Below are 25205 nucleotides of genomic sequence, written 5' to 3'. Positions count from 1 at the left end.
CTCCTCTTCTCTTCTCTTTTGTTTCTCACTGCAGCCTCAACCGCTTGGACTCAAGATCCTTCCGCCTCAACCTCCCAAGTAGCTAGGACCACAGGCGATCACTACCACACCTGGCTAATTTTTTTTTTCTTTTTGAGATGGGGTCTCACTCTTTCGCCCAGGCTGGAGTGCAGTGGCACAATCTCGGCTCACTGCAACCTCTGCTTCCCAGGCACAAGTGGATCCTCCCACCTCAGCTTCCCAAGTACCTGGAACCACAGGCTTGCACCACCACCCCTGGCTAATTTTTTTGTATTTTTTGTAAAGATGGGGTTTCACCATGTTGTCCAGGCTGGTGTTGAACTGCTGAGCTCAAGTGGTCCACCCACCTCAGCCCCCCAAAGTGTTGGGATTACAGGTGTGAGCCACCACGCTCAGCCTAATTTTTTATTTTTATTTTTTGTGGAGACGGGGGTCTCACTCTGTTGCCCATTGTTGGTCTCAAAGTCCTGGCCTCAAGCAATCCTCTTGCCTCGACCTCCTGAAGTGATGGGATTACCACATCCCAACTCAAATTGAGCTTCTTTTTTTAAATTTTTATTTTGGATAGAGATGAGGTCTCCCAAAGTGCTGGGATTATGGGCGTGAGTCACTGCACCGGCTTAAATTGAGCTTCTTTGATAGAAAAACACAGTTAACTGAAACCAAAAGTTCAAGAGATAGGTTTAAGCAAATTAGACAAGTCAGAAGTGAACTATTGGTGAACTGGAAGACAGGTTGATAGAAAATATCCTAAAACTCACGAAGAGAAGAAAGAGAATGGATAGAGAACACAGTATGAGAGAATGTGGGGAGGAGGGTCACAAATACCCGTAATTAGAGTCTGAGAAGGAGTAGAAAGAATGGGGAAGAAGTAATGTCGAATACATAACGCTTGAAATGGTTCTAAAACGGTAAGACATCAACCCATAACCTACCAAGACTTACATAAAAAGAAGGTGATGCTCATCTCATAAAACTCGCCAACTCATTTTACGAGCCCAGCATTGTGAGGTAAATGGTGCCCCCACCAAATTAATATGCTGAAGTCCTAAACCCCAGTACCTCCGAATGTGACCTCATTTGGAAATAAGGTTGTTGCAGATGTAATTGGTTAAGATGAAGTCAACTGCAATAGGGTGGCTCCCTAATCCAACATAACCGATGCCCTTATAAAATGGGGAAATCTGACCACAGACGCACACGCAGGGAAAATGCCGTGTGGAGACTGGGGTGTGTTGCCACAAGGCAAGGAACTACCAGAAGCAAGGAGAGAGGACTGGAAGAGATCCTTCCCTAGCACCTTCTGAGGGAGCAAGGCCCTACAGACACCTTGATCTTAGACTTCTAGCCTCCAGAACTGTGAAGAACAAATATTGCTGTTTAAGCTATTCTGTTTATGGACTTTACCAATGCTAATAAACTAATACACCTAGAACCCGGGAGGCGGAGCTTGCAGTGAGCTAAGATCGCGCCACTGCACTCCAGCCTGGGCGACAGAGCTAGACTCCAGCTCAAAAAAAAAAAAAAAAAAAAAACAATAAACTAATACACCTAGTGTAACACTGATACACGGATACCAAATTCTGACAAGCTCATTAAAAGGAAGGAAATTTACAAGCCAATATCTCCATAAACATATATGTAAAAATTCCAAGCAAAACATTAGCCAATCAGCCAGGCATGGTGGCTCACACCTATAATCCCAGGTGATTGTAATACCAGGCCAAGACAGGATCGCTTGAGCCCAGGAGTTCGAGACCAGCCTGTGCAATGCGGTGAGACCTCATCTCTACAAAAAATAAATTCTTTTAAAAATCAAAAAGATAAGTTAGCCCAGCCAGGTGCAGTGGCTCACCCTATAATCCCAGCACTTTGGGAGGCAGAGGTGGGCGGATCACTTGAGGTCAGGAGTTCAAGACCAGTGAGACCAACATGGTGAAACCCCATTTCTACTAAAAATACAAAAAATAGCTGGGTGTGGTGGCTTGCACCTGTAGTCCCAGATACTCGGGAGGCTGAAGCAGGAGAGTCGCTTGAACCCGAGAGGCATAGGTTGCAGTGAGTCGAACACACCCAGTCAAGATCTCTTATATGCTGCTGGTGAAATGTAAATTGATTAGGGAAAATTCTTTGGCAATATCAATTAAAGCTGAATATATACATAGTTTATGACCCAGCAATTTCACTTTGAGGTGTGTATCCCCCACCAAAATGCAAACAGGTGTTAACAAAAGATCTGTGTAAAAATGTTCATAGCTAGGCCAGATGTGGTGGTTCACGCCCGTAATCTCAGCACTTTGGGAGGCCGAGGCAGGCAGGTCACCTGAGGTCAGGAGTTTGAGACCAGCCTTACCAACATGGAGAAACCCCATCTCTACTAAAAATACAAAAAAAATCAGCCAGGCGTGATGGTGCACGCCTGTAATCCCAGCTACTCGGGAGGCTGAGGTAGGAGAATCACCTGAACCCAGGATGCAGAGGTTGCAGTGAGCCAAGATTGTGCCATTGCACTCCAGCCTGGGCAACAAGAGCGAAACTCCATCTGAAAAACAATAACAACAACAAAAACAAAACACAACAAAACAAACGTTCATAGCTGCTCTATTTGTAACAGGCAAAAACTGGAAACAACCCAAAAATCTTTCAGCCGTGGAGTGGAGAAATGACTCGTGTAGGTAATCCTCTAAAGCAAGAATATGGAAAATTCATAGACCGACATTTGTGATTTGTGCACTTTTCTATATATGTGCCAATAAAAACTTTGCAAAAGAACAATAACCTCATTATGTATGTGGGGGAAAGAGGGAAAATCCCAGAAAGAAATGGCAAGTTACAAAGGAAGGTCGATTAGACTGACAGACTCATTAACAACAATAAATGCTGGGCTGAGCACGGTGGATCATGCTGGTAATCCCAGCACTTTGGGAGGCTGAGGCTTAGGGATTGCTTGAGCTCAGGAGTTCAAGACCAGCCTGGGCAACATGGTGAGACCCTGATCTCTACCAAAAAAAAAAAAAAAAAAAATTATCCGGGAGTGGTGGCACAAGCCTGTGGTCCCAGTTACTCAGGAGGCCGAGGTGGGAGGATTGCTTGAGCCTGGGAGGTCGAGGCTGGGGTGAGCAGTGATTGCACCACTGCACACCAGCCTAAGTGACAGAGGGAGACCCTGTCTAAAACAAAACAAAACAAAACAAAAACAATAAATGCTGAGAGGCCATGGAATAATATCTTCAAAATGCAGAGGGGTTGGGCTGGGGGCAGAGAATAATTTTCAATCCAGAACTCTATTGAAACTACTCAGCAAACTACTATTTAAGAAGAATGAAATAAAAGCATTTTAAGATAATCAAAGTCTAAAAGAATCTACCACCCATAGGTTTTTTAAATTTTAAAAAGTATGACAATTTACCATTCACAGAACCTTAATTTCTAGTTTTTATTTTTTAGATAGTCTCACTCTATTGCCCAGGCTGGAGTGCAGAGGTATGGTCATGGCTCATGCAGCTTGGACCTTTGGAATCCAGCGACGCTCCTACCTCAGAGACCCTCAGCCTCTCAAGTACCTGGGATTACAGGCATGAACCACAGGGCCCGGCCGAACCTTAGTTTTTAAAATATAAATTTAATTCAAAATACAGGCTGGGTGTGGTGGCTCACGCCTGTAATCCCAACACTTTGGGAGGCTGAGGGAGGCGGATCACTTGAGGTCGGGAGTTCAAGACCAGCCTGGCCAACATGGTGAAACCCCGCCTCTACTAAAAATACAAAACTAGCCAGATGTGGTGGCGCACGCCTGTAATCACAGCTACTCGGGAGGCTAAGGTGGGAGAATCGCTTCAACCCAGGAGGTAGAGGTAGCAGTGAGCTGAGGTCATACCATTGTACACCAGCCTTGGCAACAAGAATAAAACTTCATCTTGAGAAGAGAAGAGAAGAAAAGAAAAGTCTGGGCACAGTGGCTCGTGCCTGTAATTCCAACACTTTGTCAGGAGGATTGCTTGAGCCTAGGAGTTGGAGACCAGCCTGGAAAACATAGCAAGATCCCATCTCTAAATATATATACACAAGTGTGTGTGTCGATTCTCAGTGTTGATTTTGTTAGGGATAATAATGTCGTTGTTATGTTAAATATCAAAGTTCTTACTCTTGGAGATACATACTGAAATACTCATAAAACAATAAAGTGTCTTGGATTTGCTTTAAAATACTCTAGGGAAAAAAAGGCAAGAGGGAGATAAATGAAGCAAGATTGACAAAATGCTGATAATTGTACAAGCTGGGTGATGAATACATGTGGGTCCTTCAGGCTATTTTCTCTACTTTTCAATAGGTTTGAAATTTTCCATAATAAAAAGTTTTAAATAGAGGCATCTTAATTTTAAAAGCACATCTCATACCAGTTGATCTTTATTCAACGTAAGTCCAATAAATATCACAATAGGCCAGGCACAGTGGTATATGCTTGCAGTATCAGCTACTCAGCAAGCTGAGGTAGGAGGATTGCTTCAGCCCAGGAGTTTGAGAAAAGCCTGGGTAACATAGTGAGACCCTATCTCCAAAAAAGAAAAAGATCTCCAAAAAAGAAAAAGATCTCCAAAACAGAAAAAGATCCCAATAAGCTGATTCTAAAATTGACACAGGAAAGTAAAAGAACAGGAATACACAAATACTCAGGACACTTCTTCTGAAGAAGATTCTAGATGAGGGCTAGCCCTGATATCAGGACATATTATAAAAAATAACAATTAAAACAGTGTGGTATTAATGCAAGAATAGACCAAAAGAAAAAAAAAAGGAATGTAACAGAAAAGCTAACAATAGAACCACACCCATTTTAAAGATGAAACTGGGTAACTATTTCAAAATAAAAATCCACCATTGTTGGATGAAGAATATAAATCTCAAAAGCAAAACTTTACGACTTCTGTCTTGAGACACACAAGAGCACTAATTACAAAAACATTCAACATTATTCAAATTAAGAACTTCTGTTCATCAAAAGATAAAATTGAAAAATAAAAAATAAGGGAGGCCAAGGTAGGAGGATCACTTGAGTCCAGGAGTTTGAGACCTGCCTAGGGAATATAGCTAGAGCCCATCTCAAAAATAAATTAATTAAATTGAGAAAACAAGTTAAAAACTGGGAGAGATATTCATAATACATGCAACAGACAATGGATTTCCATCAAAATGTAAAAAGAATTCCTGGCCGGGCATGGTGGCTCAAGCCTGTAAGCCCAGCACTTTGGGAGGCCGAGACGGGCGGATTACAAGGTCAGGAGATCGAGACCATCCTGGCTAACACGGTGAAACCCCATCTCTACTAAAAAAAATACAAAAAACTAGCCGGGTGAGGTGGCGGGCGCCTGTAGTCCCAGCTACTCGGGAGGCTGAGGCAGGAGAATGGCCTAAGCCTGGGAGGCGGAGCTTGCAGTGAGCTGAGATCCGGCCACTGCACTCCAGCCTGGGCGACAGAGCGAGACTCCATCTCAAAAAAAAAAAAAAAAAAAAGAATTCCTACAAACCAATGCAGGACAATCAATTTTTTAAATAAATATGGAGACTTCCAGCCACAAAAGACTAAGAGAGAACTAGGATTTACAGGCATACTCTACTACAAACAACTAAAAAATGTTATGAAACAGCTGGGCACGGTGGCTCATGCCTGTAATTCTAGCACTTTGAAAGGCCAAGGCGGGTGGATCGCTTGAGGTCAGGAGTTTGAGATTAGCCTGGCCAAGAAGGTGAAACCTTGTCTCTACTAAAAATACAAAAATTAACCTGGCATGGTGGTGCATGCCTGTAATCCCAGCTACTTTCGAGGCTGAGGCATCAGAATTGCTTGAACCTGGGAGGCGGAGGTTGCAGTGAGCCAAGATTGAGATTGCGCCGCTGCACTCCAGCCTGGGTAACAGAGCGAAACTCTGTCTCAAAAAAAAAAGTTATGAAACAATGATTTTCAGAAATTATGCAAACATCTTGTAAAACTGTCCTGTGCTGCAACAGGCAGCACAGGACTGTGACCTTGAGATAGGAGCACTGTGATCATCCTGGCTTTCTGCCTAGAGGCACATTTCAGGCCATGTGACAGAAAACAGTCCCAGGCAAAGCAGTGGCATCTCCCTGAGAAAAAAATCAAAGGTTGGGGAAGCTGAAGAAGCTGAACATAGTTCCACGACAGAGTTCTGGAAAGGAGGCAACTATACATAAAAAAAGAGCAACAGAAATCTGCATGGGGCCGGCACAGTGGCTCACACCTATAATGTCAGCACTTTGGGAGGCCAAGACAGGAGGATAGCTTGAGCCCAGGAGTTCAAAACCAGCCTGGGCAACATAGTAAGGCCCCATCTCTACAAAAAAAAAAAAAAAAAAATTTTTTTTGAATTAGTTGGGTGTGGTGACACATGCCCATAGTCCCAGCTACTCAGGAGGCTGAGGCAGGAAGATCACGTGTGCCTGGGAGGCCGAGGCTGCAGTGAGCCGGGATTGCACCACTGCACTCCAGCTTGGGCAACAACAACCACCACAAAGGCCGGCGTGGTGGTTCATGCTTGTAATCCCAGCACTTTGGGAAGCCAAGGCAGGAGGATCGCTTGAGGCCAGGAGTTCAAGATCAGCCTGGGCAATAAAATGAAACCCTGTCTCCACAAAAAATAAAAATAAAATATTAGCTGGGTATGATAGTGCTTGCCTGTAGTCCTCAGGAGGCTGATGCGGCAGGATCACTTGAGCCCAGGAGGTCGAGGCCCTGTCTCCGAAAAAAAAAGGAAAAAATCTGCATAGGGTCCCCCCTTAAGTCTTAAGAGACAGAAAGTAGAATGGTGGGGGCCAGGACTGCGGGGAGGGGAAAGCAGGAATTATTGTTTAATGGGGACAGTTTTAGTTTTACAAAAATTAAATCATGACCAGGCATTCACTGGCCTCAGCGCCTACCAGATGTCCTCTGACGCTCAGGACAAACTGAGCATAGGTGCCATTGCCCCCATGCCACAAGTGAAGTAGCCCCACCTGCCGGCACCTCACACTGCCAACTCCACGCAGCCAGTGGAAGACTGGGCTGGATTTAAACACCAGTCCCCAGGCTGGGGCCTAAACAAGCCCCTCTGTCACCTTCCCTGTGTTCACAGAGATTGCTGATGAAAATTCCTTTTTTAGAGTCTATGTGGACTCAGTTGAGCTGAGGGCTGGGGAGAGGACCAACTCACTCTCCTCTCAGGAACAGACTAATCTGAGAGATGGTGCCTCACCGGTCGGCGCTCAGCTGTGGGGTCCAGCAAGGGTGGGACAGAGGCACCAAGTCAGACCCAGTGTCCCAGAGCAGGAGCGAGGCACAGACTGGGAGCAGGGCCAGCTCCTGGGGTGAATGGAATGGGCATGGTTGAAAAGCTACCAAGACGCTGGGCACAGGGGCTCATGCCTGTAATCCCAGAACTTTGGGAGGCCGAGGTGGGCAGATCACTTGAGGTCAGGAGTTCGAGACCAGCCTGGCAAGCACGGCGAAACCCCGTCTCTTCTAAGAATACAAACATTAGCCAGGCATGGTGGCAGGCGCCTGTAATCCCAGCTACTCAGGAGGCTGAGGCACGAGAATCACTTGAGCCTGGAGGCAGAGGTTGCAGCGAGCCGAGATCACACCACTGCACTGCAGCCTGGGTGACAGAGCAAGACTCAGTCTAAAAAAAAAAGCTACCAAGAGAGGGAACAGCATCCACAAGTCCGAGGTGAGCTGCTGAAGGTGGATGGAGATACAGGAAGTGAGAGGAGCAAGCAAGGAGGCCTGGACTTTACCCTGAGGCCTCAGAGCAAGGGAAGCAGGCAGGCCCAGGCAGGCCACTTGTGTTTGCTCCACAGAGATTTACTGAGCACCTACAGAAGTGCTGGTAGTCGACTGGAGCCACCTAACAGAGGCTACTACCCTGCAGCCCCAGGACTTGCCAGTCATAATCGTATGAACTGGTTGTTAAAAATTAGGACAGTTTGGCCGGGCGCGGTGGCTCACGCCTGTAATCCCAGCACTTTGGGAGGCCGAGACGGGCGGATCACAAGGTCAGGAGATCGAGACCATCCTGGCTAACACGGTGAAACCCCGTCTCTACTAAAAAATACAAAAAACTAGCCGGGTGAGGTGGCGGGCGCCTGTAGTCCCAACTACTCGGGAGGCTGAGGCAGGAGAATGGCGTGAACCCGGGAGGCGGAGCTTGCAGTGAGCTGAGATCCGGCCACTGCACTCCAGCCTGGGCGGCAGAGCGAGACTCCGTCTCAAAAAAAAAAAAAAAATTAGGACAGTTCTTTGAAAGAGGGTAGCTCCTCCTACTCCCTAGAAACCCTCATAGCCTTTCCATGTCACTGAATATAAAATCCAAGACGCTCATCTCAGCCTACAGACCCCATCCCATGCTTCTCTGGCCCGGCCATCCCCTCCCCACAGTGGCTCATTCCCCTCCATCTCATTGGCCTCCTTGACGGTCTTCAAATACACGCCAAGCCTGCCACCCACCCCAGGGCCTCTGCACTGGCTGTCCCCTCCGCCTGGAAGGCTTTGCCGCTTCTCATTCCCTGCTTTCTTTCAGGTCTGCTCCCAAGCAGCACCTTGTCAAGGAGGCCTCACGACCACTCCGTATCAGACAGCCCCCTCCGCTCTTGCCCCCGTCCCCTCCTCCACCTTCCGCACAGAGCACAGGCCACCACACTGACCATCTTCCAAGTGCCCACTGTCCTCTGGAATGCCAGCTCCAGAGCCTTTGCTGTGCTCCCCGCACTGGTAAGAGATGGTGCTCAACACCAACTGAAGAGTGGGGACCCTTATTCCGGCCTGTCAGATCCTAGGGCCCCCTAACCCCAGTGCTCCTCAGTGCCCCGATCAACTTCCAGCCTGGCTGCCCTGGGCATTTCCTGGCAATATAAACAGAGCCAGAAAGAGAGCAACGGCTGCCACATGTCTGGCTGTTCCCCGCTGTGTCCTGTGGGACCCACGATATGCCTGGCACCTACCAGGTTTTCAAGATCTATGGGTTGATGGGACGGTGTGTTGAGCTTTACTCTGCCAGTGGTTGCCTTCGCTGTCTTCCACGCATCACCGCATCTTACACTCACAATGACAGCAGGAGGAGGGAAGGTATCCCCACTCGATGGATGAAGAAACAGGCACAGAGAGGTTGGGGGCCTGCCCCAGGCCCACAGCGAGAAAGCTGGGAAGTGGTGCTTCTAGTTCCTCTGCGCTACAGCTGAAGGGTGGGCACCGTTCTGATGAGGACTGATGGAGACTTTGGGGGCCCTGAGGGGCAACACACAAGCTGAGGTCTGAAGGAAGAGTAGGAATTAACCAAAGTTTGGGGTCAGGGGGTAACATAGGTCTGAAGTTGGGACTCTGGAGTCTGCTATGGACTAAATGTTTGTGTCCCCCCTCAAAATGCATGTGTTAAAATCCTAATCCCCAATATGATGGCATTAGGAGGTGATTAGGTCATGAGGGTGTAGCCTCACAGAAAGATCACTGAGAGCTTGCTTCCTCTCTCTACTCCACCACGTGAGGACACGAGAATGCAGACATCTGCACACCAGGAAAGGGTCCTCATCAGTCAACAGGTCTGCATGCACCTTGACCTTAGACTTCCCAGCCTCTAGAACCGTGAAAAATCAACGTTTATTGTTTAAGCTGCCAAGTCCATGGTCGTTTCCGGAGTCTGAGGGCCTGGAAGCCCAACCACACACCTCCAGCAGGCCTTGGTGTCCACCTGCTCTTCATTCCACCCTTCCTGGTCTTCAGCCCCTAGCCTGAATGCCACCCGCTGCTCTGCCCCACCAAACGCTGTTTGCTGCCATCCAAATAATGCTGTGTAAACAGCAGAAAGGAACCAACAATACAGAGAAGTTAGCAAGGCTCCAAAGCGCCTGACAAAGCCCTCCCGGCCTCTGCCCCTGGCCTTTAGTCCCTGAGCCTTTCATGAGGGGTACCTGGATGACCCCTGGGGTTGACGACCAAGTTCATATTACCAAAAGTCTCTACTTCTAGCCAAGACCTCAGGAGACTTTCCTCTGAGGCCGCTCTTCCCAGCTCCTGGCTGGCAGGACCCCAGGTAGACCAGCAGCTCTCCCTCCTCTCCTGGGGACTGTCTGCCTCCCCAGGGCCCTCCAGACTCATCAAAGGGATATTGGTTTCCTCAGAAACCCAAGGGCATGTCCTCAGACACTCAGAAGCCAGTTATTATACTGTCTGTTTCAACTGCTGGTATACAGCAGCTTCTCCAGCTTCATGGTGCAATTCTTTTAGAAAGAAGAAAAAGGTTGAATAAAAATGCATTCATATATTTGTTGAGTACCTACCATGTGCCAGGGCCTGTGCTTTGGGCTCTGGGATGCAGAGCAGAGTTTGCTGTGGCCCTTGTCCTCTCCTGAGACATCACTCTAAGTCCGTCCTCTGGGCAGAGCCTAGCTCCAGTGGGGTGGCAGAAAGACACACCCCCCACTTTTGGCAGCTGTGCAGAGAGAGGCTGAAGCAAAAGAGGTGAGACTAGAGGCGAGAAGAGCAAGTGCAAGACTAGGCTGCCTGCACCAAGCCTGACCCTGACAGCTGGGAAAATGTTGAAAGACCCAGGGCCCATGGGAGAGCCCAGGCACTTGACATGGCCATGCCTCAGTGGCCCTGCCTGCTGGATGGGGTACTACCTGCCTCGGGGGCTTGTTACGCCTGTCACAACAGTGCCTGGTATACAACAAGCACTCAATAATGTCGGCCATGGCCCTTTCATCATCTGAAATGTAGGAGAGCAATGGAGAGGAGTCACTGCCGACGTCCCGGAGGGCACTGGCAGTCAAATGCCAACTGAATCTGTGGGAGCACGGACTGGACAGCTCCTCCCGGCAGCTCCTCGTCAGCAACAGGCAGACCCGGAGGTTCAAAATGGCCACAGCAGGCAGGATTGAAATGTTCACGTGGCCAGTGCTGCTCGGACATGTAGCGGATGGCTGCTTCCCAGGAGGTGCCTCTCAGCACACCCAGCACGGAGGCAGCACGTTAGGGCCTGTCAGGTGGATGGAACAGAGGGCTCCCGGCTACAGGCCCCCGTTCTTTGGCAACTTTATGCCTTGAAAAGACGGCTTCAGAAGGAAACTTGTTAAACACGCAGAGAATTTCAAGCCAAGAAAGGAGCAAAGATCCCTGAAGGCCTTGCCAAGCTGAAATGCTGAGCGGAATCAAATGAAGCAAATTTGAATGGGGACAAACTGTGCAAGCCAGTGACCCAGGACAGGAAGGAGGAGATCTGACTCAGCAAAAGCAAGTGGGACAACACTGGAGGTTTGTTCACAATGAGCCCCTAACGGGCGGGCCGTGAGGAGCGCAAACCCCGAGTGCACCCCAGGAGGTTCCTGTCACTCCTGCGGGCCCAGCCTCCCTGCAGCCAGGAACTAGGTCTGTTCCCAAGTGACTCTGTCCAAGAGCTCAGAAGGGCAGGACTGAGAGCATCATAGAGGGCCCAGTGTCTCTCACTCCCAAGACGCCAGCCCCAGACATATCATCCAAATGGATGTGGATACATTTCTGGATGGACCTCACTCCCAAACCTGTGGTACTCTTTATACCAAGCTCAAACCCAATAGACTTGGATACCAAAGGACACTTTGTATATACAACATAACAAAAAGAAAACGAAAATTCGAATGAAGAGGAAATAAGAGTAAGGGGAGAAGAGGAAGCCTGGCGGAGGTTAATTCAAAGAAAGGAGCAGGAGGCTGCAGCCTAACATTCTGGGAGACCCTGGAGGTCTTCTGAGGGCCTCTACTGTGCACTGTGACTCCAAGGAGGGGCTGGAAGCAGCAGAGGCATGGTGGGCCACAGTCTTCCCTGGCACCAGGCTACAAGAGGAGGAAGAGAACAGTGAAGAAGGAACCTGCCTGCAGCTCTGCCTGCACTTCTCCATACAACTAAACCACTGGGAAGGGCTGTGTGTGCCCTGTCTCCACCTTATCCTCCCACTCACTTTTCAGACTTGTGAATCTGGACTTGGCCAAACCACTTCACCCAAGCAGCCCTTGATGCATCACCAATGACTTTCTTTTTTTTTTTTTTTTTTTTTTTTGAGATGGAGTCTCGCTGTGTCTCCCAGGCTGGAGTGCAGTGGCGTGATCTCAGCTCACTGCAAGCTCCGCCTCCCGGGTTCACGCCATTCTCCCGCCTCAGCCTCCCAAGTAGCTGAGACTACAGGCGCCCGCCACCACGCCCGGCTAGTTTTTTGTATTTTTAGTAGAGGCGGGGTTTCACCATGTTAGCCAGGATAGTCTCGATCTCCTGACCTCGTGATCTACCCGCCTCGGCCTCCCAAAGTGCTGGGATTACAGGCTTGAGCCACCGCGCCCGGCCGACCAATGACTTTCAAGTCCCTAAAGCTGATGCACACTTTTTTTTCAGTCTTCGTCTCATCTGACCTCTCAGCCTCACTAGACACCACTGCTGCTTCACATAACCTTGAAATATCCTCTGCCTGTGGCCTCTGCAGCTCAGCCTTCTCCAGTTTTCCTGTCGCTATGGACACTTCTGCTCTATGTCCTCTGCAGCTTTGTCCTGGCTCTGCTAGGCACTGTGGGCCGAAGGCTTATTCTCTCTCATTTGTTTCCAATTCCTGGGCAACCTCATCCGCTCATACGGATCCAGTTGCCATCTAGGAGCTGATACCTCTAACGTGTATCTTTCCAGCCCACACAGTCGGTTCTCCTCTGGGACCTGGAGCAGTAACCCCCTGCCTCCTGGCACATCTCCTTAACATCCTGATCTCCGCAGCACATCCAAACCTGACTCCGAATATTCACTCTAAACTTGGTTTTCCTTCCAACTGGGTTGTTATAATCAGAGGCTCCACCACTCATGCCAGAAACTGCAAGGCCATCCTGCCCTCATTCTCGCCTTCATCCCCACATCCAGGCCAACTCCAAGACCAGCCCATGCAGTACCACTAAACATTTCTCAGCTCTGCCAACTGTCTCCACCTCCACAGCACCACCTGTGAACCAGCCACCCTCACTGCTTGTTTGGATGACTGCAGTGGCCTCCTTACTGTGTGCCACTCAGTAGCTTCTTCCCTCCAATCTGTTCCCACATGCCCCTCCTTAAAGATCAATCAAGATCATAGCCACAGGCCCTGTCCCGACCTGGGCCCTCCATCCCTCCCCAGCACATACACCCACCCTGCTCATTCTCTGCTCCACCACACTTTTGGTTTCTTTGGTGAAGCACACTACCCGACTGGATCTGGCCCACCTGCTGTACCCTCTCCCAGCACCAGTGCCTCTCCCAGGCAGCATTTATCACAGGGTAAACTCAGCATTTATACATGATCATTCAATTCATAGCCACTCCCCACTAGCTGGTAAAGTCAATAAGGTGGGGACAATGCCTGCTATGACTAGCACTGAACCCCCAATTCCTAACACAATGCCTGCCACAGTCGGTGACAACACTGGCATATACAAAAGGAAATAGAGATGGTGCATCAGTCAGAGTTCTGTTATATTAGGAGATTTATTTTAAGGGCTTGGTCACATAATTGTGGGGGCTGGCAAGTCCAAAATCTGTAAGGCAGGCTGGAAACTCAGGCAGGATTTCTATGCTACAATCTTCAGGCAGAATTCCTTCTTTTCCAGAAGACTTCAGGTTTTTTTCACTCTTAAGTTCTTCTGCCAGGCACAGTAGCTCACACCTGTAATTCCAGCACTTTGGGAGGCTGAGGCAGGAGGATTGCTTAAGCCCAAGAGTTTGAGGCCTGCCTGGCCAATGTGGTAAGACCCCATCTCTACAAAAAAATGTTTTAAATAAAAATTAGCTGAGTGTGGTCGCACACACCTGTAGTCTCAGCTACTTGGGAGGCTGAGGCAGGAGGATCGCTTGATCATAGGAGGTCGAGGCTGCAGTGAGCTATGATGGTGACACTGCATTGCAGCCTAGGCAACAGACTGAGACCTTGCCTCAAAAAAAGTAAATCAATAAGTAAAGAAATAAATACACAAATTTCAAAATTAAAAAAATAAATTTTTAAAAAGTGATTCAACTGAATGGATGAGGCCCACCCAAATGACTGAAGGTAATCTCCTTTACTTAAAGTCAACATAATAGCTTCACAGCAATGTCTAGATATATGATAGCTTCACAGCAATGTCTAGGCTACATTTTGACCAAACACCTGGACACTATAGCCTAGCAACATTGACACATAAAATATAACCATCACAGACGGCATCAACCCAAGAGGCCAACAGTGAAATAAGACCATGATGAGCTAATTTTCACATGTTGAAGGAAAACCCAACAGATACACTCTATAAAGTTAGAGGGATGACTGAAGAGACCTCAACTCTGGTTCTTGGGGACTCTGGTCCCTGGGGCCAGAGTGACTGAGCCAGGATTACAGTCTGAAGCATTAGAGGAAGGGTAGGGGTAGGCCCCCCATTGTGAGGTCCAGGTAGAATGCTCAACTCAGACTGATCCCAGCCCTGGCTGACCTTCTTCCCCTTCCTCTTTCCCACATTCTACCAGGAGTCTGCCCTCTGGCCTGTACCTGGACTTTGCTATCCTCTCCCTGCCCTAAAAAGAGGTTTGAGGTAGAACAGCCACAGAGCCAGTGGAGGCCACTAGGACACGGCCTCACTCAGTACTCGAGGTCAGGACCGTAGAGTTATCTGCAGATAGCTCTAAGAGAAGGGTAGCATGATGAGGACTGAGTCCTGAGTTCTTAGAGCCAAGTGAGGGATACAGTCTTGGTTTCTTGAAGGACTAAAGTCAGGAAAATTCAAGGAGCTGAGGAATAGCGATCCAAGTACAGAGAAGGCACCGATGGGAGATTTTGAATAGAGAACGCTGAGTCACCAGAAACGGAAACTCCAAGTTGTAGAGAGCTCCTGGACCAGCAGTAAGATAGAGACTCTGAGCACCTGGGTCAGAAGCAATCATGGGCGAGTGTCCAGGCCTTCAAGACACAGCATCCCAGGAGAAGGCTGAGAGGTCAAACCCAGGCATGTTCAAGATCACAAGGAAGGGGCATTCTGGCCAGGAAGGTGGAGTGGTGGGTTTTCGTTCAACAAATATTTACTGGTTACCTACAAACCTTGTGCCAAGCCCTCTGCTGGACACTGGGGTTTCCAGGAACGTGTTACAATCCCTGACCTTACTGTAAAGCCAGTGGACAGCGTTAAGGAACTAGCACGGAACTGGAACCGGGGGAAGTGCTATGACGCAGGACACATCTGCTGGGGAAACCCAGCGGGCAGCAATTAACTTGCGGTGGGGGAGAGGAAGTTTCACAGAAGAGGCACCGTGAGGGTGAAGTTGGCCAGAGAGAAAAGGTCAGGACATTCCAGGCCAGGGCAAGGCCTGTGCATAGGCCTGGTGGCATGGAGAGCTGAGCGTGTTAGAGCAGAGAGGGCAAGGAGGAGGGCACAGCCTCTGACCTCACAATACCCAGGGCCCGCTGGGCCAGCCTTGCAGACTCTGCACCCTCCTTCAGCCCGGGCAAGGCCCGGGGCCCTGGGCAGCCTCCAGGTGCAGTGCCCTCCCGTAGGCCGCACCCTTCCCACTGCCCCAGGGCATGTCTCTACTCACCAATTATGAGGGGCTTCGGCATCAGATAGAGAGGCTGGTGCGGGAAAATGAGGAACTGAAGAAGCTGGTGCGGCTCATTCGGGAGAATCACGAGCTCAAGTCAGCGATCAAGACTCAGGCAGGCGGGCTCGGCATCAGCGGGTTCACGACTGGGCTTGGTGAGGCAACAGCAGGCCTTCCCTCACGCCAGAGCAATGGTAAGAGGCCTTGGTCCCATGAGAGTGGGGAGGGAAGCGGGTATGCACCAGAGAGGACAGACTCGGTGTGCTGAGGTCTCAGGAGGTCGTGGAGGGAATGCCCTCCTCCTTGCTCCTCTGCAGCTTGGCAATGAACCCTGGCACCACTGCTCTAGAACGGTCACAAGCGGCTTCCTGGGTGCTGCATCCTTCACCTTCACATGGCATCTGAGATCGATAGCTCTCCTCCGTGCCCCTCTTTCTGAATTCCCAAGCCATCTTGTCCACACCCCTGGCTCATCTTAGTGGAGGCTGCTCCCAGGCTGTGGGTCCAGGACCTGTCCCTCCACCCTCAACCAGCCTACCCACAGCACAGCTTCAACACTCCACTAGAAGTCAAGATCCCCTACAGGTCCTGCAGGCTCAGTGAGTCACTGGAACTTGACTCACTCCAAACTAGACATGCTGGTTAACTTGGGTGTTTCCAGAGGGTAAAGCCCTTCAGGCTTGTGCTCACTCCCCTCCTGTCTTAATTCCCTGCTCCCTACCCACTGAGTTCCCTGCCATACAACCTGACTGTGGCATAGGACTGGTCTCCAGTTCCCCCACGCTGATCACGAGCACACAGACACCTCGTTTTAAATGTTACACCTCTAGTGACACAGAGACAACAGACAGGGTAAAAAAAATCATACACATGGGTCCAGGTGCGGTGGCTCACGCCTATAATCCCAGCACTTTGGGAAGCTGAGGCAAGCAGATCACCTGAGGTCAGGAGTTTGAGATCAACCTGGCCAACATGGCGAAACCCCGTCTCTACTAAAAACACAAAAATTTTCTGGACCTGGTGGTTCACGCCTATAATCCCAGCTACTCAGGAGGCTGAGGCAGGAGAATCACTTGAACCTGAGAGATGGAGTTTGCAGTGAGCCAAGATCACACCACTGCACTCCAGCCTAGTTGACAGGGCGAGACTCTATCTCAAAAACTAATAATAGGCTGAGTGCAGTGGCTCACCCAGGAATCCCAGCACTTTGGGAGGCCAAGGTGGGTGGATCACCTGAGGTCAAGAGTTTGAGACCAGCCTGGCCAACATAGTGAAATACCATCTCTACTAAAAATACAAAAAGTTAGCCAGGTATGGTGGCACACACCTGTGGTCCCAGCTACTCGGGAGGCTGAGACAAGAGAATCCCTTGAACCGGGAGGTAGAGGTTGCAGTGAGCCGAGGTGGTGCCATTGCACTATATCCTGGGCCAAAAGAGTGAAATTTCAAAAGAAAGAAAGAAGAAAGAGGGAGGAAGGAAGGAAGGAAGGAAGGAAGGAAGGAAGGAAGGAAGGAAGGAAGGAAGGAAGGAGAGGAGAAGGAGGAGAAGAAGAAGAAGACGAGGAAGGGGAAAAGGGGAAGAAGAAGGAGAAGAAGGAGAAGGAGGAGAAGGAGAAGGAGGAGGAAGAAAGAAGAAGAAGGAAAGAAGGAAGGAAGGAAGGAAGGAAGGAAGGAAGGAAGGAAGGAAGGAAAGAAAATTTTCCTGTTTAAGAAGCTAGACTCTGGTTTCGTACTCCCAGGCTAACCAAGCAAGCCCTCTCCTCCCAGCTTTCATTCTTAAGGGAATCCTTGGACCACTTCAGATCTTCCACCTCCCCAAAGGTCAAGTTTTGAGGGTGAGGAAAAGCTTCCTGGAGGAGGTGAGCCAGCCAACTGGTTGTGAAGGGGAAAGGAGCATGCCACAAGTAGAAGTTACTCATACAAATGCCTGGCCCCAGGGATTGCAGGAATGAGAAACAGATGTGCAATTAAAGCCCCGACCCATGTGTGTGTATGTAATGTGGGTATATGTGTGTGAATGTGGTATGAGAGTATGTGTGGTACACACTTATGCACCACACATACTCTGTAGTGTAAGTATGGAGTGTGTGGTGTGGGTGTGTGAATGAGTGTGTATGAATGTGTATAGGAAAATGTGCATGATGCTGACTCTGGGCATACTGCCTAGGAGTTAGCCTTGTTCACAAGGAGCAGTGCTGTAAAAAGAAAATTAAATCTAATTTTTAAATATTTAATATATATTTTTTTTTGAGACAGAGTCTTGCTCTGTCAATCAGGCTGGAGTGCAGTGGCACAATCTCAGCTCACCGCAACCTCTGCTTCCTGGGTTAAAACGATTCTCCTGCCTCAGCCTCCTGAGTAGCTGAGATTACAGGTACGTGCCAGTACACCTGGCTAATTTTTCTTTTTTTGTTTTCTGTTTTTTTTTTTTTAGTAGAGATGGAGTTTCACCATGTTGGCCACGCCGGTCTCAAACTCTGACCTCAGGTAATCTGCCCACCTCGGCCTCCCAAAGTGTTGAGATTACAGACATGAGCCACCGCGCCTAGCACAGGGAGCAGTACTGTAAAAAGAAAATTAAATGTAATTTCCAAATATTTAAAATTTTTAAAAAATAAAACATATAAAATAAAAATGAAAAGAAGGAAAATGTGGGCTGGGCACAGTGGCTCACGCCTGTAATGCCAGCACTTTGGGAGGCTAAGATGGGCGGATCACCTGAGGTCAGGAGTTCAAGACCAGCCTGGCCAACATGGTAAAACCCCATCTCTACTAAAAATACAAAAATCAGCCAGGTGTGTTGGCACACGCCTGTAATCCCATCTACTCGGGAGGCTGAGGCAGGAGAATGGCTTGAGCTCGCAAGGCAGAGGTTGCAGTGAGCCAAGATTGTGCCACTGCACTCCAGCCTGGGCAATTGAGTGAGACTCTGTCTCAAAAAAAAGAAAAAAAAGAAAAAAGAAAAAATGGGCGGGGCGCAGTGGCTCACGCCTGTAATTCCGGCACTTTGGGAGGCTGAGGTGGGGGGCTCACGAGGTCAGGAGATCGAGACCATCCTAGCTTACACGGTGAAAACCCGTCTCTACTAAAAATACAAAAACAAAATTAGCCGGGTGTGGTGGGGACGCCTGTAGTCCTAGCTACTCGGGAGGCTGAAGCGGGAGAATGGCAAGAATGGCATGAACCCGGGAGGCAGAGCTTGCAGTGAGCAGAGATCATGCCGCTGCACTCCAGCCTGGGCTGGAGACTTTTGAGGCTCTGTCTCAAAAAAGAAAAAAAGAAAGAAAGAAAGAAAGAAGGAAAGAAGGAAAGGAGAGAAAGGAGAGAAAGGAAAGAAAGAAAAGAAAGAAAGAAAAGAAGGAAGGAAGGAAGGGAAAGAAAGAAAGAAAGAAAGAAAAAAAAGAAAGAAAGAAAGATAAAGGAAGGAAGGAAGGAAGGAAGGAAGGAAGGAAGGAAGGAAGGAAGGAAGATTAGCTGGACATGGTGGCAGGTGCCTGTAATCCCAGCTACTTGGGAGGCTGAGGCAGGAGAATCGCTTGTACCTGGGAGGTGGAGGTTGCAGTGAGCCTAAATTGCGCCACAGCACTCCAGCCTGTGCAATAAGAGCAAGGCTTCGTCTAAAAAAAAAGTGCATGTGTGTGTGAGAGGATATGGTGTGTCTGCTTTGACAGTGTGTGATTTGTGAGTGAATGTGTGCATATGGCTGTGTGTGTGTGAGTTGCTGTGTGTGTGAATGTATGTAAGAGTGTATGTGGTATGTATGTGTTATGTGGGTGTTTGAGTGTATGTTGGCATGTGTCTGATTATGTGAGTATATATGGTGTGTGTGTGTGGTGTGTTCATGTGTGACAGGGGCCAGGGAGAGGTGAACAATGCAGCCAGAGGGGTCAGATCACCAAGGACGGCAAATGACATGCTGAGGAGCTTGGACTTGCTCCTAAAGGCACTAAGAAGACACTGGTGGTCTCTTTTATTTTTTTCTTTTCTTTTCTTTTCTTTCTTTTTTTTTTGAGACAGAGTTTCAGAGTTTCACTCTTGTTGCCCAGGCTGGAGTGTAATGGCGCAATCTCGGCTCACTGCAACCTCCACCTCCCTAGTTCAAGCAATTCTCCTGCCTCAGCCTCCCGAGTAGCTGGGACTACAGGCATGCACCACCACACGTGACTAATTTTGTATTTTTTTAGTAGAGACGAGGTTTCTCCATATTAGTCAGGCTGGCCTCAAACTCCTGACTTCAGGTGACCTGCCCGCCTTGGCCTCCCAAAGTGCTGGGATTACAGGGATGAGCCACCATGCCCAGCCGAAACTGGTGGTTTCTAACAGAGAATAATCATGTTTGTGCTTCAGAAATGTTATCCCAGATGCTACGGGGAAAATGGATTGGAGGGAGAGTAGAGTAGACTGAGACAGGGAGATGGATTAGACTGAGGCTGTTGCAGTCATCCAGGTGGGAGATGACAGCATGAGCTACAGGTAGAGAGAAATCCATTCATATTATTTAATAAGAAAATGGAAAGCCTAACTGCTTGGATGTGAGGGATGACAAAGGGAGCATCCAGAATGTATCTGTTGTCCCAGCCAAGGCAGATCTCTACAGTTGCCTTGGAGAATCTTTCTCTGGCCACTTCCTCACCCTGCCTGTTCTCCTTGGCCATTCCCTGTGACTGGCCTCCTTCATAGAGTCGGGTTCTTATTCTTGATTTGCCCTCATGAACTCGGCCTTCAATTCCTCTTTCTGGGTCTACCCTTCTCCCTTATGCTCTGTGCACAGCCCTACCTCTGAAATCCCCCTGGTCCAGAGACCTGGCCCAACCCCATTTAGGAGGAACACAGGAGGAAACAGCTTGGGAGGTATGAACAGGGCTTGGTCTGGTGGGCTGTGGGTGTTTATAAGCATGTGCACCAGGCTCCTCTCAGTGCAGGACAGAGCTCAGATGGGAAGCGAAGGGGTGCAGAAGGGCAGGGCCAGGGGACCAGCTCTCTCCAATCTACCACATCCTGGCACAAAACTCCAGAGAGTACAAGAATTTCAAATTCAAATCTGACCTTCCAGGTTGTTACAAAGGTTTATTTGTCAGGTTAAGAAAACAGAAAGTAGCCAGGCGCGGTGGCTCAAGCCTGTAATCCCAGCACTTTGGGAGGCCGAGACGGGCAGATCACGAGGTCAGGAGATCGAGACCATCCTGGCTAATACGGTGAAACCCCGTCTCTACTAAAAAGTACAAAAAACTAGCCGGGCGAGGTGGTGGGCGCCTGTAGTCCCAGCTACTCGGGAGGCTGAGGCAGGAGAATGACGTAAACCCGGGAGGCGGAGCTTGCAGTGAGCTGAGATCCGGCCACTGCACTCCAGCCTGGGTGACAGAGCGAGACTCTGTCTCAAAAAAAAAAAAAAAAAAAAGAAAAAGAAAACAGAAAGTAGTTTAACAGTTAGCCTGAGTAGTAACTTTTAACTACTCTGACATTTGGTAAATGGGCTTTCATTTATGCTCTTGACATAAATGCTCTTGACCACAGCCCTGCAAATGTTAGAGGTGAGCCTGGGAAAGGCAGTTTTGGAGGAAGAAAATGAGTTGCATTTGGGACAAAATGATTTTAAGATGTCCACACAACATCCACGTGGAGTGGCCAGAAGCAGTAGCACTATGAGCCTGAAGTTTGGAGAAGTCAGGTCTAGAGAGAAAAGATTCAAGAGTTACTGATAATTCAAGCTGAGGTAGGGGGTGAGGCCATCTGGGAAGAGAGTGCACAGTAAGAGGCTGAAGGACAGATCCTAACTGAGGACAGGTAGAGGAGCTGGCAAAGGAGCATGCAGAGAGGCAAGGGAAACTTCAAAAGCAGAATGTCACAAAAGCCAAGAGACAGCTTCAAAGGGGACAGTTTCAGCAAGGTAAAGGACAGTGTCAGCAAGAGGTCAAGCAATAAAAGTACTAAAAATATCCATAGCATTTAGTGGACAATTCATGACACTGGCATTCATGACCTTGGTTAGAGTGATTTCAACCATCATAGGTGGAATGACCGACCAGGGTGAGGTGAAAAGTCAGCAAGAAAATGGAGAGAAAAGATGATGGAGATACTTAATTCAAGAAGTTTGACCTTGGGGTGAGGGGAGTGGACAGGGAGAGGGCAGTAGCTGGGAGGGCATGGGGTCCAGAACTTCTTTTCAAGGTGGCAGAGACCTGAGTTTGTTTATACGTGGAAGGAAGAGGCCAGGAGAGACTGTTGGAAAATACGCAAGACAAAAAGGATACGTTATGGGGTGGGGGGTGCTCTTGACTGAAGGAAGAGAGTCTCTTCCACTGTCCTGGAAGGGAAGGAGGAAGGAGAGCATGAGTGTGCATGCCAGGTGGTGGGAAGCTGAAGGAACTCCAGACCTATGGCTTCAATTTTCTCTGTTCAAATGTTCTTCTCTGAGAGCAAGGATGGAGCAGGGAAGGTCTGAAATAGACTAATAATGGGGGGCCGGGCACGGTGGCTCACGTCTGTAGTCCCAACACTTTGGGAGGCCGAGCCGAGCGAATCACCTGAGGTCAGGAGTTCAAGACCATCCTGGCTAACACAGTGAAACTCCGTCTCTACTAAAAATACAAAAAAAAAAAAAAAAATTAGCTGGGCATGGTAGCAGGTGCCTGTGGTCCAGGCTACTCAGGAGGCTGAGGCAGGAGAATGGCATGAACCCAGGAGGCAGAGCTTGCAGTGAGCCGAGATCGTGCCACTGCACTCCAGCCTGGGCGACAAAGCGAGACTCTGTCTCAAAAAAAAAAGGGGAGGGGGAAGGAACTGAGAGAACTTGGAGGGTCTGACTGAATGGCGCAACCATCTCTGGGATTTGCAAATGCAGCAGCCATCAATCTCCTGCCTTCTCCAGCAGCATTTGGCAGCCTGAGGGCCGGCATGGGGGAGGCAACCAGGCAGTGCTGAGGATGGCTCAGCAAGAGTTCAGGGACATAAAAGCTGCTCTGGCTGAGAGGGCAGCCAAAACCAAGAGTGCAATCAGATGGAGAGAAAATAAAGAGGCCTTTGAGTAGAGATCTGGAGAGGCTCAGAGACCAGGTGGCCAGGAGCGATCTCTGACCAAGACAGAAGGTACAACTGTGTGGTCAGTGTGGGTAATCTGAAGAGGCAGGAAATCAGAAAAGGTTGGCCGCTGGCCGAATTAACTTCACCAGAACAAAACAGGCACCAAGAGCTTCAGACTTGGCTCCGTGCACAGGGCAGGTGGGAGATGCAGCCAGGACAGCATTCAGACTGCAGGGCCTCCTGCTCCTGAGGGCTCAGGGACTTGCAGGGAGATATGGCTGTTGGAGTAGCTGGGGAGACAAGAAATGAGGGCCAAGATGGGGGCCCAAAACACTAAAACAGTAACTGCACTGAAAACCGGCTCCTGCCCCCACTGGTCAGATCTGGCTCCTCCACACAGAGGTCAGGTGACGGGTGGGACAGCCGTCAGCATGGGACAGGCAGTCAAGAAAGGAGGACTGAGGGCCTGCTCTAGCCACCAGCATCCTCCCCATCCCAGGCCTCACCATCCCTCCCTCACCTGAGCCCATATACCTACCTGAGGACCCTCTCCCCTTAAGGCCACCTCGTCCTGCTCTCCCACTGCCTCCCCCAGGGGCTGCAGCAGGTTTCCTCCGGCAGGGGGCAGCCTTCCCTTAGTTCCGGAGGGCCTCCCAGCACTAACGCCGGCCCCCATGCCACAGCTTCCCACACTCCAGAACCTGCCTTGATTTCAGGACCTGCAAGCTCCACAGATGCGTCCAGCCCCTCAGGACCCGTCAATTCCCCACAAGACTCTACCCCACAAGAAACACGTTCCCACTCAAGATCTGTCCCTCCCTACTCAGGACACAGCCTTCCCCTCTCAGGACCCTCCCCGCTCAGGACCCACTTCCCTCAGGATCATCTACCCTTAGGACGCTGTTCCCTCAGGACACTCTTCCCTGAGGACCCTCTCCGCTGAAGAACCTCTCGCCTCAGTACTCTCTTCCCTTGGAATCTTCTCCCCTCAGGACCTTTCCCCTCAGGACTCTCTCCCCTCAGAACCCTTTCCCCTGAGGACTACCTTTCCTCAGGACGCTCTTCCCTGATAACCCTCTCCCCTCAGTACCCTCTCCCCTCAGAATGCTCTTCCCTCAGGACCACCTTCCTGTAGGACACTCTTCCCTCAGGACTCTCTTCTCTGAGGAACCCCTCACATCAGGACCCTCTCCCCTCAGGACCTTCCCCCGCAGGACCCTCTCCCCTCACACCCCTCTTCCCTAAAGATCCTCTTCCCTCAGGAACCCCTTCCCTCAGGAGCCTCTTCCCTCAGGACCCACTGCCCTTAGGACCCCTTTCCTTCAGGACCCTCTCCCATCAAAACCCTCTTCCCTCAGAACCCTTTCCCCTTAGGAACCTCTCCCCTTAAGTATCTCTACCCTCAGTACCTTCTCCCTCAGGATCCTCTCCCCTGACAACCTTCTTCCCTGAAAACCTTCCCCCCTCAGGACTCTCTTCCCTCAGGGTATTTTCTCCTGAGGACCCTCTGCCCCAGGACCCCCTCCCCTCAGGACCCTCTCCCCTCAGGACCCTCTCCCCTCAGGACCCTCTCCCCTCAGGACCCTCTTCCCTCAGAACCCTCTTCCTTCAGGACCCTCTTCTCTGAGTATACTCTCCCTTCAGGACCCTCCCACCTCAGGTCTCTCTCCCCTTAAGGACCTTCTCTCCTCAGGACCTATCATCTACCCTCAGAACCCTCTTCCCTCAGGACTCTCTTCCCTCAGGACCCTCTTTCTAAGGAACCTCTTCCATGAGGACCATTTCCCCTCAGGACCCTCCCGCCTCAGGTCCATCTCCCCTAAGGACCCTTTCCCCTCAGGACCTACCCTCTCCCCTCAGGACCTTCCCCCTTAGGACCCTCTCCCCTCAGAATGCTCTTCTCTCAGGATCGCCTTCCCTCAGGACATTCTTCCCTCAGGACTCTCTCCCCTCAGGACCCTCTTCCTTCAGGAACCCCTTCCCTCAAGACTCTTTTCCTTCAGTATCCTCTCCCCTCAGGACCTTCACCCCCCAGGACCCTCTCCCCTCACACCCCTCTTCTCTCAGGACCCTCTTCCTGCAAGACCCTGTTCCCTGAGGACCCTCTCCATCAGGACCCTCTTCCCTGAGGACCCTCTTCCCTCAGGAAAGGGAGGGAAACCTTTCCTGAGAAACCTGTTCCCTGAGGATCTTTTCCCCTCAGGACCCTCCCAACTCTGGTCCCTCTCCCCTAAGGAACCTCTCCCCTCAGGACCATTTCACCTCAGGACCCTCTCCCTTCACACTTCTCTTCCCTCAGGACCCCCTTCCCTCAGGACTCTCTGCCCCAAAGAACCTCACCCCCAGTACCTTCCCCCTCAGGATCCTCTTCCCTGAGGACCCTCTTCTCTCAGGACCCTCTTCCTGAAAACTCTCCCCGCTCAGGATCCTCTCCCCTCAGGATCCTCTTCCCTGAGGACCCTCTTCCTTCAGGACCCTCTTTCCTGAGGAGCCTCTTCCCTGAGGAGTCTTTCCCCTCAGGACCCTCCCACCTCCGGTCCCTCTCCCCTAAGGACCCTCTCCCATTAGGACCCTC

General features: G+C 50.0%; 2 protein-coding genes across 2 annotated transcripts in view; both read left to right on the top strand.

Moving 5' to 3' along the window:
- GPAA1 (glycosylphosphatidylinositol anchor attachment 1) overlaps positions 1-25205 on the top strand; it is a 288404-nt gene that overhangs the window by 195416 nt on the left and 67783 nt on the right. The gene's annotated exons all lie outside the window — the stretch shown is intronic.
- The window catches only part of SPATC1 (spermatogenesis and centriole associated 1), a 39000-nt gene continuing 28100 nt past the window's right edge, over positions 14306-25205 (top strand). Inside the window, exon 1 of the mRNA XM_050800896.1 lies at positions 14306-15804. Coding sequence (XP_050656853.1) covers positions 15594-15804 — 211 coding nt within the window. The 5' untranslated portion in view covers positions 14306-15593. The remainder of the gene's footprint in view (positions 15805-25205) is intronic.

This window comes from Macaca thibetana, chromosome 8, assembly GCF_024542745.1.
Source record: "Macaca thibetana thibetana isolate TM-01 chromosome 8, ASM2454274v1, whole genome shotgun sequence".
NCBI classification, from domain to species: Eukaryota; Metazoa; Chordata; class Mammalia; order Primates; family Cercopithecidae; genus Macaca; species Macaca thibetana.
The sequence above is the reverse complement of the archived record's forward strand: the minus strand, read 5'-3'. Positions and strand labels throughout refer to the sequence as shown.